General features: G+C 41.7%; 1 protein-coding gene across 2 annotated transcripts in view; it reads right to left on the minus strand.

The window, feature by feature from the left end:
- Positions 1–3,554: 3,554 nt before the first annotated feature.
- The window catches only part of LOC116077331 (T-cell immunoglobulin and mucin domain-containing protein 2-like), a 31,430-nt gene continuing 22,023 nt past the window's right edge, over positions 3,555–12,961 (minus strand). Inside the window, exons 6-9 of one of the 2 annotated variants that reach the window (XM_031351805.1) lie at positions 10,191–10,240; positions 8,840–8,951; positions 6,898–6,934; positions 3,555–3,724 (exon numbers count right to left, since the gene is read on the minus strand). In XM_031351805.1, the coding sequence (XP_031207665.1) occupies positions 3,604–3,724; positions 6,898–6,934; positions 8,840–8,951; positions 10,191–10,240 (320 nt within the window). In that variant the 3' untranslated portion in view covers positions 3,555–3,603. Of the gene's footprint in view, positions 3,725–5,964; positions 6,550–6,897; positions 6,935–8,839; positions 8,952–10,190; positions 10,241–12,961 lie in introns of those variants that run through there. The other variant, XM_031351806.1, reaches the window with a different exon arrangement.

Raw genomic sequence — 12,961 nt, forward strand, 5'->3', positions numbered from 1 at the left:
TCAAGTTAGAGGCTCACCCACTATACAGGAAGAACCTATCTCAAAAAAGTAAAACCCCAGGGCTGTTGAGATGGCTCAGCTGTTAGGGCCATTGCTGTTCTTACAGAAGACATTGATTCTATTCCCAGTACTCATGTGAGGTGATCCATAGATGCCTATATTTCTGGTTCCAGGGAATTAGAGACATGTAGTGGTGTCGTGGTATATACTTTTAAAAAACAAACAAAAACAACAAGGAAACAAATTATGTTGAGATTTAGGAAAGAGCGGAATAACTGGATGACACAGGTACCCTCAGAGTCAGGACAGATGTCATCAATTATCAGTGAGACTATTGTTTGGTGCCTCTGGGTGAAACAGATTCTGGAGAGCCTGGAAAGTTGGCACTTCTGCGGTTATTCCCTGGCCTGTCACACTATTCTCTGTGAAGCAATATTGGTGAATATATGTCATAATATATTTGTCAAAACTCAGAATTCACAAGAAATTCACAAGAAATTCAGAAGAATTCACAAGAAAGAGTCTCTGGACTTCAGTTGTCAACATTGGTTCGTCAGTGCCACAATGATGAGGATTGCTGATGCTGGCAAGGCCTCCCCTTCTCCTCCCTCTTTCTCCTCTTTTCCCTCTCCCAATCCCTTTTCTATCTCTCTTGTTCTATCTCATTCTCTCTCTCAGTCAGCATGTGTGTATGTCTGTGTGTGTTTGGGAAGGTGGTTTTGTAAAAAAAAAAAATCTCTGTACTTTCCACTTAGTTTTTCTGTGAGCATAAAACTATTCTTAAAAACCAAATCCACTAAACATATGATTGAATCATCAAAATATTTTTAGGCCATTACAGGTGCAGAACTGGTAAAGACAGTCATCCCATATCCACATTCTGTAGTGCAGAACAGGGGTCACTTTCAAGCATCTCCCCACAGCACAGTGGGGAATTTCTCTCTTGTCTTTTTCTTATATTTTTTTTGGGTGAACCTTTGAGTCCTGTGAAGACTCAGCGACAGAGTAGGCTAACAGCCATGCACCAGCTTCCCTGGGGAGTCTCACAGATGCATGGGAGCACTCAGATTTCTCGTTCCCAACACTGCCTCCTGGAAGCCAGACCTGGAACAGGCCTGCTCTCACTGAACTCATTCCCTGTCCACTACTTGTTTGTACATCTGTGCTTGCCCATTGTTGGTATTGTCCTGTTCCATTCTGTGCATTTTGTTCTTCCAGAGGAGTTAGTCAGACATCATGAAGGCATTCTCTCCTCCAAGTCTTCCTAGGTCATGGGATTTTAATCTGAGCTTCACACATAAATCAACCAGAGAAGTTGAGCACTTAAGTCACCAGCAACTGCCATCTTGAGACAGCAATTAGTGGGCCAGCAGACAGTTTCCAGCTCTCCAGATGACTCAGCTGAGCAACCAAAGTGACAAACCACAGATCTCGATGAGCCCTTGATAATTTCCCCAACTTCAACACTCTCCTCCAGCTAATTGCAAAGCTAAAGTAAGATGACTGAATAAAAGACACACATGAAAAAGTTTAACTTCTGATATTGTTGTGCTCAGAAGTGTTTATGAACCTCAGAAGACCACCCAGGAGCCAATACTAATACGTTAGGGTCTCTTCATTTTAAACTCCAGTTTGGGCTTACTTACTGCTAAGCCATAGGACAGTTTGGAGAAGCAGCTCTGAATTCTCATTCAGAAAGAGCTTTTATAGTGAAATAGGGGTATTTAGGGCAAGTGAGGGGGTATTTAGCCTGACAAGCCTCTAATAGAATGACTACTATAAGCTGACAGGTGGGTGCTCTGAAACAAGACCATGGCAAATGGTCAGAAAGTACATCTGAAACAATCAGAATTATCTTTGATTGACTGTTGCTAGGAATTTAGCTGGGGAGTAACTCCGGGTTATCGGCCAAGGACAGGTACTTTCTGGTACTTGGGTGTAGCTTGAGTTCAGTGGTAGATCGTTTTCCCAGGCCTTTTTCTTTTAAGATGGAGACTGGTCCCAAGATGGAATTGGTTTGGCCTCACAATACCTCTTTTAAAACCAAGCTCTAGACCATAACTCCTGTACCATCACTATCCAGAGTCTTTCTAAAAAGGCTACAAATCAGGGCTGTCATCCCTAAAACCATTACTTGATGTATAATTGCTGCATAATTAAGAAAAATAAAATGATGTTACTTTAAACACAATCATTTTTAAAGCAGATGAGGGAAGCTCCATTGGCAAACCCAGACAGAATGAAACTTTCCACCATCTGACTTTCCAAAAACAAGCAAACAAAAACAAAAAAGTACAAAACAAAACCACTCAACCAACAACCAACCAAACAGCCAAACAAACCCCAAGCAGACACATATTCATTTCCTAGAACTCTGTAGTACAGAATGGAAATCTGTACTAAGATCCAGCACCCTGCTCTTCTTGGCTATGGGTTGAATGTCACTGATCTGGTGTCAAGAATCATGCAGACTAAAATAGACATTAACACATTCTAGCCAATCTGATCTTTTCAACAACCAAACTGAAACAACTGTTGTTAATTCTTAGCAAAACCAAATATTTTATTGATTGTGACAAACTGATTCATTATGAAAACAGTCCCAAACACTGTCACAGCTGCCACAGGACTTCTCTCAGCAGAGAGCCTGTGTCCTGCTCTCTCTCTTTCTTTCCCCTTTCATTTCTATACTGTCCCCTCCTAGCACCTAATTCAAAGCTCAGTGAGTTGAGTTTAGGAACAGTGAGCATCAAGACTGCATCAAGCATCAAGAAGTGGAGTAGAAGTAGCACCACTGAACCGAATCCTTTGATCCATTATTTTCTTCCCTTGATGTGTGCCTGGTCCATATTCATCATGGTAACCTTTCCTAATAAGAAACACCTTCTAGGCAGTGGCACCACAATCCTTTAATCCCAGCACTTGGGAGGCAGAGGGAGGTGGATTTTGAGGCCAGCCTGATCTACAGAGTGAGTTCCAGTATAGCCAGGGCTACACAGAGAAACCCTGTCTAGAAAAAAACAGAAAAAACAGAAAAAAAGAAAAAAAAAGGAAACATCTATCCTTTTGCTAAGACCAACTGCATAGTATATGATCATATTTCCAGAGGTATGAGAAATTTGCCACCTCTAAAAGTGACCTTGGAGTCCCTTAAAACCCTCATGCTCTCATAATTGAAGCCCTTTGGGGAAGATGGGGGAGGTGACATTTCAAAGTATAATAAAATAGATAAAACATGATCGTGAAATTCTTCTGAATTCAGGACTTCCCTCCCCCACACACTCTTTTTTTAGCTTTTAAATGTTATTCCTCTTGATGGTTTAAATAACCAAGACTATTTCTGTATTATTGGTAATTGTGTTGACTCAAAAAAAAATTTCAACCTAAAATGTTCACATTTGAGAGAATTGCTGCACTGAGTGGAGACACTGAGATGGTGCTGATACAAGAATTAGGATGATGTTAACCTTGAGTTTTGAGTATGCACAGTAGAGGGGTACCCTCTCCACTACAACTGGAAGAACCAATACAGAAAATCACCCGGACTCTGTGAAATCAGTGACAATCTCTTTAATCTCAGGCAGAAGGCACCTCAGAGGGCCACTAGGACTCTTCTTCAGGGTTAAGAATGCCTTCAATAATGTAGACCTCGTCTTCACCTCTGGCCCGCTCGACCACTTTTTTGGGGGAAGCTCCATTCTTAGAGACAGGGAAGGCAATCAGTCTGCAGATGGAGAGAGAAAGATGTTGAAAGAACAAGCGGTCATCTTTAGAGTCTGAGTAGAACATTTATGATACATACTCAGGACTCCAGGAGCCCCAAACACAAAAACTCTAACAATGAACAGTTCCACACAGGGCCTCAGCATTAAGTCATAGAAACGTGTGATCATCATCAGACTAAGAATTATTTTGTTTTGCCGGGCGGTGGTGGCACATTCCTTTAATATCAGCACTTGGGAGGCAGAGGCAGGTAAATTTCTGAGTTCAAGGCCAGCCTGGTCTACAAAGTGAGTTCCAGGACAGCCAGGGCTATACAGAGAAGCCCTATCTCAAAAAGCCAAAAAAAAAAAAAAAAAAAAAAAAAATTTTGTTTTTAAAAAGTGGCTCATATGGAAATCTTCTACATAACTTATGTAATAGAATGGGAGATGTAGGGAGACAGAATACTAGCATCAAAGCAGGTACCCAGTTAGGATGTGCATTTGGAACAGGACTAAAAACTGAAAGTTGTATAATTATTTTGGATTGTGATGCTTTAGTGGGGGTTAGGAAGACCTGAACCATGGGAGGTAAAAGGAAAGAACCAACTCCACAGGGTTGCCCTCTGACCCCCACAGGTGCCATCACACATTACTCCCACCCCCAGCCTAGGCACTATGCATACAATTAATATGCAATGTATTTTAAAGAGAGGGTTTTGAAACCTGCATAGAATCTACATACTCTAACATTAAGAATAGAATAGAGGGAAAATGGTGGGACATCCAGGTCCCAGGAAGAAGGACAGGGATGCAGGAGAAAAAGTTGATATAAATCTATATAGTGACACAAAATTTGAAATTAATATTGTTACTCTTAGACAGGCATCATACCTATGCAACTCATCTAACAACGTGAGGCTTGGACCCAGTCCTTCTAATCGGTGCTATTACAACAGAGTGCCTTTTTTGTTTTCGTTTGTTTGTTTTGAGACAGGGTTTAAAATAGCCCTGGCTATTGTGGAACTCACTCTGTAGACCAGGCTGGTCTCAAAACTCAGAAACCTACCTACCTCTGCCTCCCAAGTACTGGGATTAAAGGCGTGCACCACCGCTGCCTGGCAACACAGTGCCTTTTCACAGGAGCTGGTGTGTGTTACATAACTTCCACCACCGCTGCCTGGCAACACAGTGCCTTTTCACAGGAGCTGGTGTGTGTTACATAACTTCAAGGACCACTTGTATGACACACATTCACATACATTGCACCCACAAAAACATCAGGCACTGAACTGAAGAAAATCACTTTGGGAAGAGGATAGCTTGCCCATTGCAGCTGCAGAAGGTGCTTCACTTGTAGAGTTCACTCACTACCCCTGGTAATAAGGGTAGTCACAGTGGACTGATATTTGAGCTTCCTAGAAGGTGTGGAAGAGCAAATCAGAGAAAAAAAGGGACTAACTTTAACTGTCAGTGTTGTGTGACACAATGGAGCTTTGTCATTTGTGCACAGTGGCCATCTCTACTACTGAAATGTAGACCCAAAATGATGCAAAGATGGCCACATAAGGGACACCTGTGCAGAGAATTACAAGGAAAAGAGCAATCCAGCTTCATTCTGCCTGGGACAGTCACACATGTAGGAAGACAGTGTAGGGTCAAGGCACTCAGAAGTCAGTGTGATAGATATATAACTGATGAAGTCCCTGAAGGTGTTTAGTGCTTAGTTTGGCTTCCTGGGTTTCTTTCTTGTTATTTACTTATTTATTTGTTTATTTGTATTTTATTCATTCATTCATTCATTCATTTGTTCACTTGGTTTGGTTGGGGTCTCTCTAGGTTGCCTATCTTGTAACTCCCTATATAGAACAGGTTGGCCTCAAACTCACAGAGATCCACCTGTCTCAACCACCTGAGTGTTGGAATTGTGAAAGGTGTGAGTCACCCCACCTGGCTTCATTTTTTTCTAGAAGTCTCAGCTAGCCTAAAACATGCCTTTAATCCCAGTCGTCTAGAAGCAGAGGCAGACAGATCTCTGTGAGACCAACTTTGTCTAGAGCTAGTTCCAGGACAAACTAGGCTACACAAGGAAATCTCATTTATGTAGGGAGAGGTGTCAATTCCCTAACTGGTTCTTGATTGTGTCAATAAAGGAGGCAGAAGCCAGTTGCTTGGAGAAGGGAAAACGGTGGGACTGCCAGGTCCCAGAAGGAAGGACAGGGATGCAGGAGAAAAAGTTGATATAAATCTATATAATGATACAAAATTTGAAATTAATATTGTTACTCTTAGACAGGCATCATACCTACGCGACTCATCTAACAACGTGAGGCTTGGACCCAGTCCTTCTAATGGGTGTTACTACAAACTTCCTCTAAATCTCCTGCTCTTCTTGGACTTCCTCAAAGAGCCCTCCACCCAGCCCTGTCATCTCCACCTTACTTGCCTAACAGCACCTAAAAGGACCTGTCTACTCATTTATATACCCTGTGATATACTTCAGTTTTTAATAGAATAGGTACTCAAAGAAAGAAATCATTGAATAAAACAAGAGTGGATAGAGCAAAAAAGATACTCATTCAGCTCCGTGATACAAAATTTACATTTCAGCATCTGCCTAGGGGAGATTAGAATTCTAATTTGAATCTTCAGGGATCTTCTGTTCCTGTCTTGACATAAATGTTAGGAAAGGCAAATTGCAGCAAATATCTCTGTGAAGTAATGATAGCAAGAAAAGGTCTTGCCTGGTGGTGATGGTCCAGTCCAACTTAGCTCTCAGGAAGGGAGGCGGGCAGATCTGAATTCAAGGGCAGCCTGGTCTACAAAATTAGTTCCTTGACACCCATGGCTTCACCGAGAAAACAAAACAAAACAAAACAAAACCAAACAAGGTGTATGTGTTGGACCTTCATTGAACTTTAGTTTTGGATCCAAAGTACGAAGTGAGAGCCCAAACATTACCGACCACCCCTGTCATCCCAGAACTAAAGAGTCTGAGGCAGGAGGTTTATAAAGTTCCGGTCTGGCCTCAGCTTCATAGAAAGTTTCAGGCCCGTCTGTGCCACCTAGTAAGACCCTGTCTCAAACCAACCAATCAACAAATCAATCAGTAAAGAATGATTTAGCTAAAGAGAGCATAGGGAGGAATTCTTAAGAGCAAACTGGAAAAGAATCAACACAATCCATGTCAGCTTACCTCAGAGATCCTGACTTCTTTTTCATAGCCATGTACCCTAAAGGGTGGGAGAAGGATGGTGAGAGAGGTCGAAAGGGGAGTTGAACTGTAATCAGAAATACTCATGATATTTTCTTCTCATCGAAGAAATTGTTTCTGTTTTTAATTGATCCACCCTCTGGTAACTTTGGGTAATGCCTTCCTGCACTGCACAGGAAGGATCTTATTCATTGGTATTTCACCCACCTAGCCTAAGTTGCTAGAAGGACATTGTATTGTTCACAGAAAGAAACAAAGAACTATAGATATTTCTAATGGGCTGCAGGATAACAATTTTTTGAGGGGAGAATAAACAACTTTGGACTGAGGAAGTGCAACGGACTGGGGTTTCTTACGGGGTCCCTTGTTCTGCGGGACGATGGGTTCTGGTCAGGTGTGCACAAGATTCGGCTTTGACAAACAAACTCAACACAAGTAATGTGAGATCTAAGTATATTTCTTTAAAATGACATGTGGCTTTTACAATCATTGTAAAAGAGAGATGAAAAGTCTGGCAGCTCAGTAGTCAAGGTATATTTGAGGCCCTTTAAAACACACAAGGTCTAAAACAGCAGCCATCTCCTCTGGACTGGTACAGCACCCCCGGGCTCTGCACACGCTTGGGCTGCATGGGCCCGGCCAGAGTCAGGGGTTGGGGGGGGGGGGCTGTGGGTGCGCCAGCCAGGTGGGTAGAGGCTCAAATCTTGAATCCTCAATGCTGAATGCTCAAATCTCAAATGCTCACTCTCTTGAATCTCAACTGGTGCTGCACCCCCCCGGGGGGGGGGGGAGGCCCAAGCACTCTGGGCCCTGGGGGCTACAGACTGCAGGAATCTAAGTCCTAGTCCATCTAAATTCTGGTTCTAGTCTGAGTGTGAGCGACTCCGAATGCGGAATGCTGCAGACTGTCTCTCACACACACACATACACTCTCTGCTCAAGGTCCTGCCCATCCTAGGTAAAACGCCCACTATGCTAATCTTTTGGGGAAGTAGAGACAGTCTCTTACTAATTCCTAGGAGTGGTTCAGCTGCAGTACTTGACTGGGAATGGGGTTTTACTTGACCTTGCCCTGGGATAAGCCTTCCATTCTATAAGCTTCAATGCCCTACCCAGAATGCTGGAGGCAATTAGTCTAGGTGGGTAAATTTCAAGCCAAGGTTTGGAACTTTGGATCTAAGATGTTGGAACATTGGTGAAGGTCAGAGAGCAATGTTTGATTTTGTCCAGCTGTAAATAAATTATATTTTTGATGGGCACCTAGCACACGAGTACGAGGACATATCTGGGCTACCTCTGAGTTAGGGATGCCAGGAGACAATGCCGGGGCAGGATACTGACTTTCCTTGAAGTTTTCGCCTCAAACTGCTGTCACACAAAGTGTCGTGACAAGGAAGGCCACACATTTGTGGCATTTTACTCAATTTCTGTGTAATTCTCCCTTTTAGGCACTGATATGGTTGGTGTCTAACCACAGAATTGGAATGCTGGGATAAAAAGCATTTGGCGCTAGAGCTAGCATAGATAAACTTTTCAGATAAACATGTTCTAAATAATTAGAAGGAAACATCCTGAATTGGCATATTCTTGATTATTTTTGTTTGTTTGTTGAGACAGGGCTTCCCTATATATACAACCTAGCCTGTCATGGAACTTCCTCTGAAGATCAGGTCTGTCACACAATCAGAGTTTTCCAGACCATGATGGCAATGGTTTGAGATCCATGAGCATGCACCACCGGCAGTTCTTTGTAGGTTCTAACACATCCCTTGAAGAATGGATGGCTTACTCTGTGTCTTGGATCTGAACATATGAAAGTCATGTGAACTCAAAACCCCCATGGCATGCACACTTGCTTATAGGCAGTCAGAAGGACTGAGAGCCCTGGCTCTCCTTCCTTGGGGACAGTCATGAAATTACTTACTGATGATAACCACAGTGCTCAGAAGAATCATTATCAGCAGGGCTGCAATGGAGATGCCAACATAGAAGCCCTTAGTCAGGCTTTTCTCTGGCTCCCGTGGCGGGATTGCTTCCTAAGCAAACAATAAAGTAACAGTAGTAATAAATAGACAAACCAATAAATAAATAGCAAACCAAAGAGGCACCAAGGATCAGAAAACATAAGCTAGACCTTAAACCTAGACCTTCATCTTCACTGGCCTGGGGCTAGGCTGGGATGTGCAGCAAGATCTAAGGAGCTAAGGCAGTAAGGGGAAGTGGAACACCCCAACATCAAGTCATGAGAATTCAAATGTCTTCTAAGCTGATGGAAAGGTGTTCAGTGCTGCAGAAGTTGATGACATGTGTGTATAAGTTCTGACTGTGTGCTTAATGTGGATTGATATATCATGTATTTGCTCATGTCTGTTTTAATAGTACTGTACTTAGTACTAGTAATAGTACTTTAATGGAAATTAAAACATCATCTTATCATAATAAAAAAGAAAAAAATAATTCAACTCTAACTGTACTTGCTCTGCAGTTTCTGGCCTCAGAGGACCACAGAAGGCAGGCCTCCTACAGTAGCAAAGTAACTTATTTTTAGATACAGCAACCCTACATATCTTGTAAGACAAAGTCTTACCCTCTGCCAAGGCTGCTGCCTCAAGAAGAACTCACAAGAAAGAAGACCCCCACATACATCCGCATCCAGCAAGGGCTCTGCTACTCACCATAGTCAAGTAATCTTCACAACTCCATTATCGGCCTGTTTTCTTACCTCTACCCCCCATTTCTCCGGTGCTACTTACATACACTTAAAAAACAAACCTTGTTTCTTCCTGGAGCCCAGAAGAATATACTCCATCAATGAATGTATCTATACTTTCTATAGAGATAGAACTCAAGCATGGAATAGAGAAGTCTAGAGAAAGTCATGAAAATTTGAAAGTGGAGATTTGTTTGCAGAAAAAAAACATTACCGGGGGGCTCTACAGAACATGGTCAGTGGGTAGAAAAACAATATTAGGGTTCCTAAATGAACTTCTTCAATTTAAATATCCTTTGTAAGCATCGATTTCTCTCTCTATATATATATTCATACATTTTTTGAGATAGGTATTTGGTCCAGGATGGCCTCAAACTTCTAAATTAACTTCCTGAGTCCTAAAATTAAGAAATATATGACTATATCTGACTCCTTCTTTGTTTTTCTTCTTCTCTTTTGATACAAATGACTATATATTAACATTACAGACACAGTTCTTAAATACAATGTGCTTCCTGGAAGATGAAGGGAACATGGCTAATAAATTAGGGAGGAATGTACTTACAGTGTTATTATTCCAAGAGTCATCTGAGGATGTCACAGTGTAATTCCAGTCTGGTCAATGGAAGGAAAAATTAGTTACAAATATGAAAATTTAAATTTATTTTTTACTATAATTGTAAATAATGTCCACAAGGCCAATGTGTCTTACACCATTTGAGGATTAGGATTAAATATGGCAGGAGAGTCACTAAACAGCAAGTTTGGAAAATTTAGATATTTAAAATAGTTTTGTAAAGTCTATTCTGTAGAAAGAAATATATTGTTTTCATTGTTTCTATGTGTCTATGAATGAAATACAGCATCCTCTTTCCACTGAGCATCTGGCAAATAGAAGGGTTATAACATTCTAACAAGAATCCCCTTAACTGCATTTACAGATGAAGAAGCAGCTCTATGGAAGTCTCTAAGAACCGTCAAAGCTGGCATTGCCCTTTGGATGACTCATAGCCCTCTACCCCTCACCACACTCCAGTATTTATATTTTACTCTTTGGGAGAGCCCTTCCAAACAGCCAAAGGCAATGACTAAGTTTAGGCAACATCTACAGTCTAGGCTCTGTTTGGCACTTAAACCCTTAAGTAAGCCCTTCTAGGAATCAGAGTAAGTGACTCAGTAGGGTGAAGTTGAATCAGACAAAATTTGAATTCAATGCTGATCACATTCATTAGCAAAGTGACCTTCCTTTGTACTCAAGGACCTGGCAGAAACACTTAGGAATGCATGCTTGAGCATTCAACACTATGTTGGAAAAGGCAGGATGTTATTATTATTATGTGATGAAGGAGTGAGGAGGTGGGTGAATACTGCGGTGTTCGCTTTAACAATAATCATATCTCTAATGAGAAATGTTCAACAACTTGTTGAAAGAAATATATGTAGTATCGGTGAATAAATTAAAAGGTTTGTGTCTCCAAAGAAGAATTATAGAGTCTTACCAATTTATCAGTAGCAATGAATTACCAAGACATAATCACTAAAATGGTGTGTACAATTCCACAGCAGGCACAGCTATCAAGAATGATCTCCCCTCCCTACTCCCTCTATCTTCTTCATGCCCAGCAACATTGGCAGACACCATCTACTGTCTTCTATTGTTTTTTAAACTATTTTAAGTTTGTTTTTCTGCCTGGAAGGTGTTCATACTTAAGATTTCCTTTTCAAGCCAGGAGGTGGTGGCTCACGCCTTTAATCCCAGCACTTGGGAGGCAGAGGCAGGCAGATTTCTGAGTTCCGAGGCCAGCCTGGTCTACAGAGTGAGTTCCAGGACAGCCAAGGCTACACAGAGAAACCCTGTCTCAAAAAAACCAAAAAAAGAAAAAAAAAAAAGATTTCCTTTTCAAAAGCTGAGATCTCAATTATCTCTGGACTCTGGAGCTTGCTGCATGTAACTAAATTAACCAGTGTCCAGAAATGCCTAGGAAAAAGTAAGCCACATGGGGTTGGGGGAACCACAGATACTCATCTCCTGAGAATATTGAGTTACAAATGTGCACACAACACAAACTCTTGGAAGGCCTGATCTTGTTTGGATGCTCCTCAAGGGCACATTACCTAGCTCTGAGACACAAAGGTCAGCATGTCACTTGCCCCCTTTGCAAATATGAGCCAAGCTCTCCATCACACTTAACAGCCACAGTATCCCATAAAATCCATTATAATAAAGTGATTTTATAAAACAAGCTGCATTATGTTCATTGAATGAATAGCGGAACAGACTCAGAGACAGTGGACATATCTACAAGTCACACAACTCTAGGCTAAGAGAGAGATCAATCAGGATAGAAACACAGAAGTAATCAATAGTTCATAGAAGGTAAGCATGGGGGTGGGAAACAGCCTTTTCCCAAAGGATGGACAAAAGGGTGGCTGTGTTTGTTATTCTGTGCATAGAGTTGATAATTTCAGGAACCATTGATAAAAGGCAGACTTTCCCACTGAGGCAAACTATGCTCTGTGTACACAGACATCTCAAACCAAGTTGACAAGAGCAATAAATAAGACCTTTGTTGAGGGTCAAATTATGCAGAGCACTGCCCTTCTCTCCCATTCCTGAACTTAGACAAATATCCCTCAGAAATCTAGGCCACCACATTGTTTAGGAAACAAATTATTTAAAAATGACTTTTCTGTAAGCTACATCTTAGAACATTGCTTCAAAAAATCATAGCCACGGGAAGTGGGGGTTGGGGTGCACTTCTGGGCAACCTCCAGAGATCCACTTGAAAGCCACCACCATCATGTATATACTCACATATATACTAATGTGAAATTAATAAAGAAACCCTTACTCATGCTACAGTGTCATATTCCTTTTCTAAGCATCTCTCTTCATAATAATCCTTGTGTTTGGGATCTGGGTTAAATATACATTCATAAACCTTTAACACTCCATTACATCTAATCTCCCTGACATTATTTTCCCATGAAGAAGCCACAGAGCTTAGTTCTAAGGAATGGAGGTCCATGTGGAGAAGGGAGCATTTCAGGCTGCTGTGTGGAGTAGCATGGAGCTGTGCCTCTCATCCTACCACTATTTACAAAGTCAGATCTGTTGTGGTAAATCTCCAACCCAAATAAGCCCAGGCAATGAAAACACAACTCAATTAACATGAATACAAGCTGTGTGCCTAGATTGGGCAGATCTACCACTACACGACCATCTTCCCCCATCTTGGAGACCCCTTATAAGTTGCAGTTTCTCCAGGCCGCATGCTTCTGCTCTGCTTTCCTCCCCCACCTCCAATTCTCCCTCTCCCTCTCCCTCTCCCTCTC

The sequence above is a fragment of the Mastomys coucha genome, unplaced genomic scaffold (assembly GCF_008632895.1).
Source record: "Mastomys coucha isolate ucsf_1 unplaced genomic scaffold, UCSF_Mcou_1 pScaffold5, whole genome shotgun sequence".
NCBI lineage: Eukaryota > Metazoa > Chordata > Mammalia > Rodentia > Muridae > Mastomys > Mastomys coucha.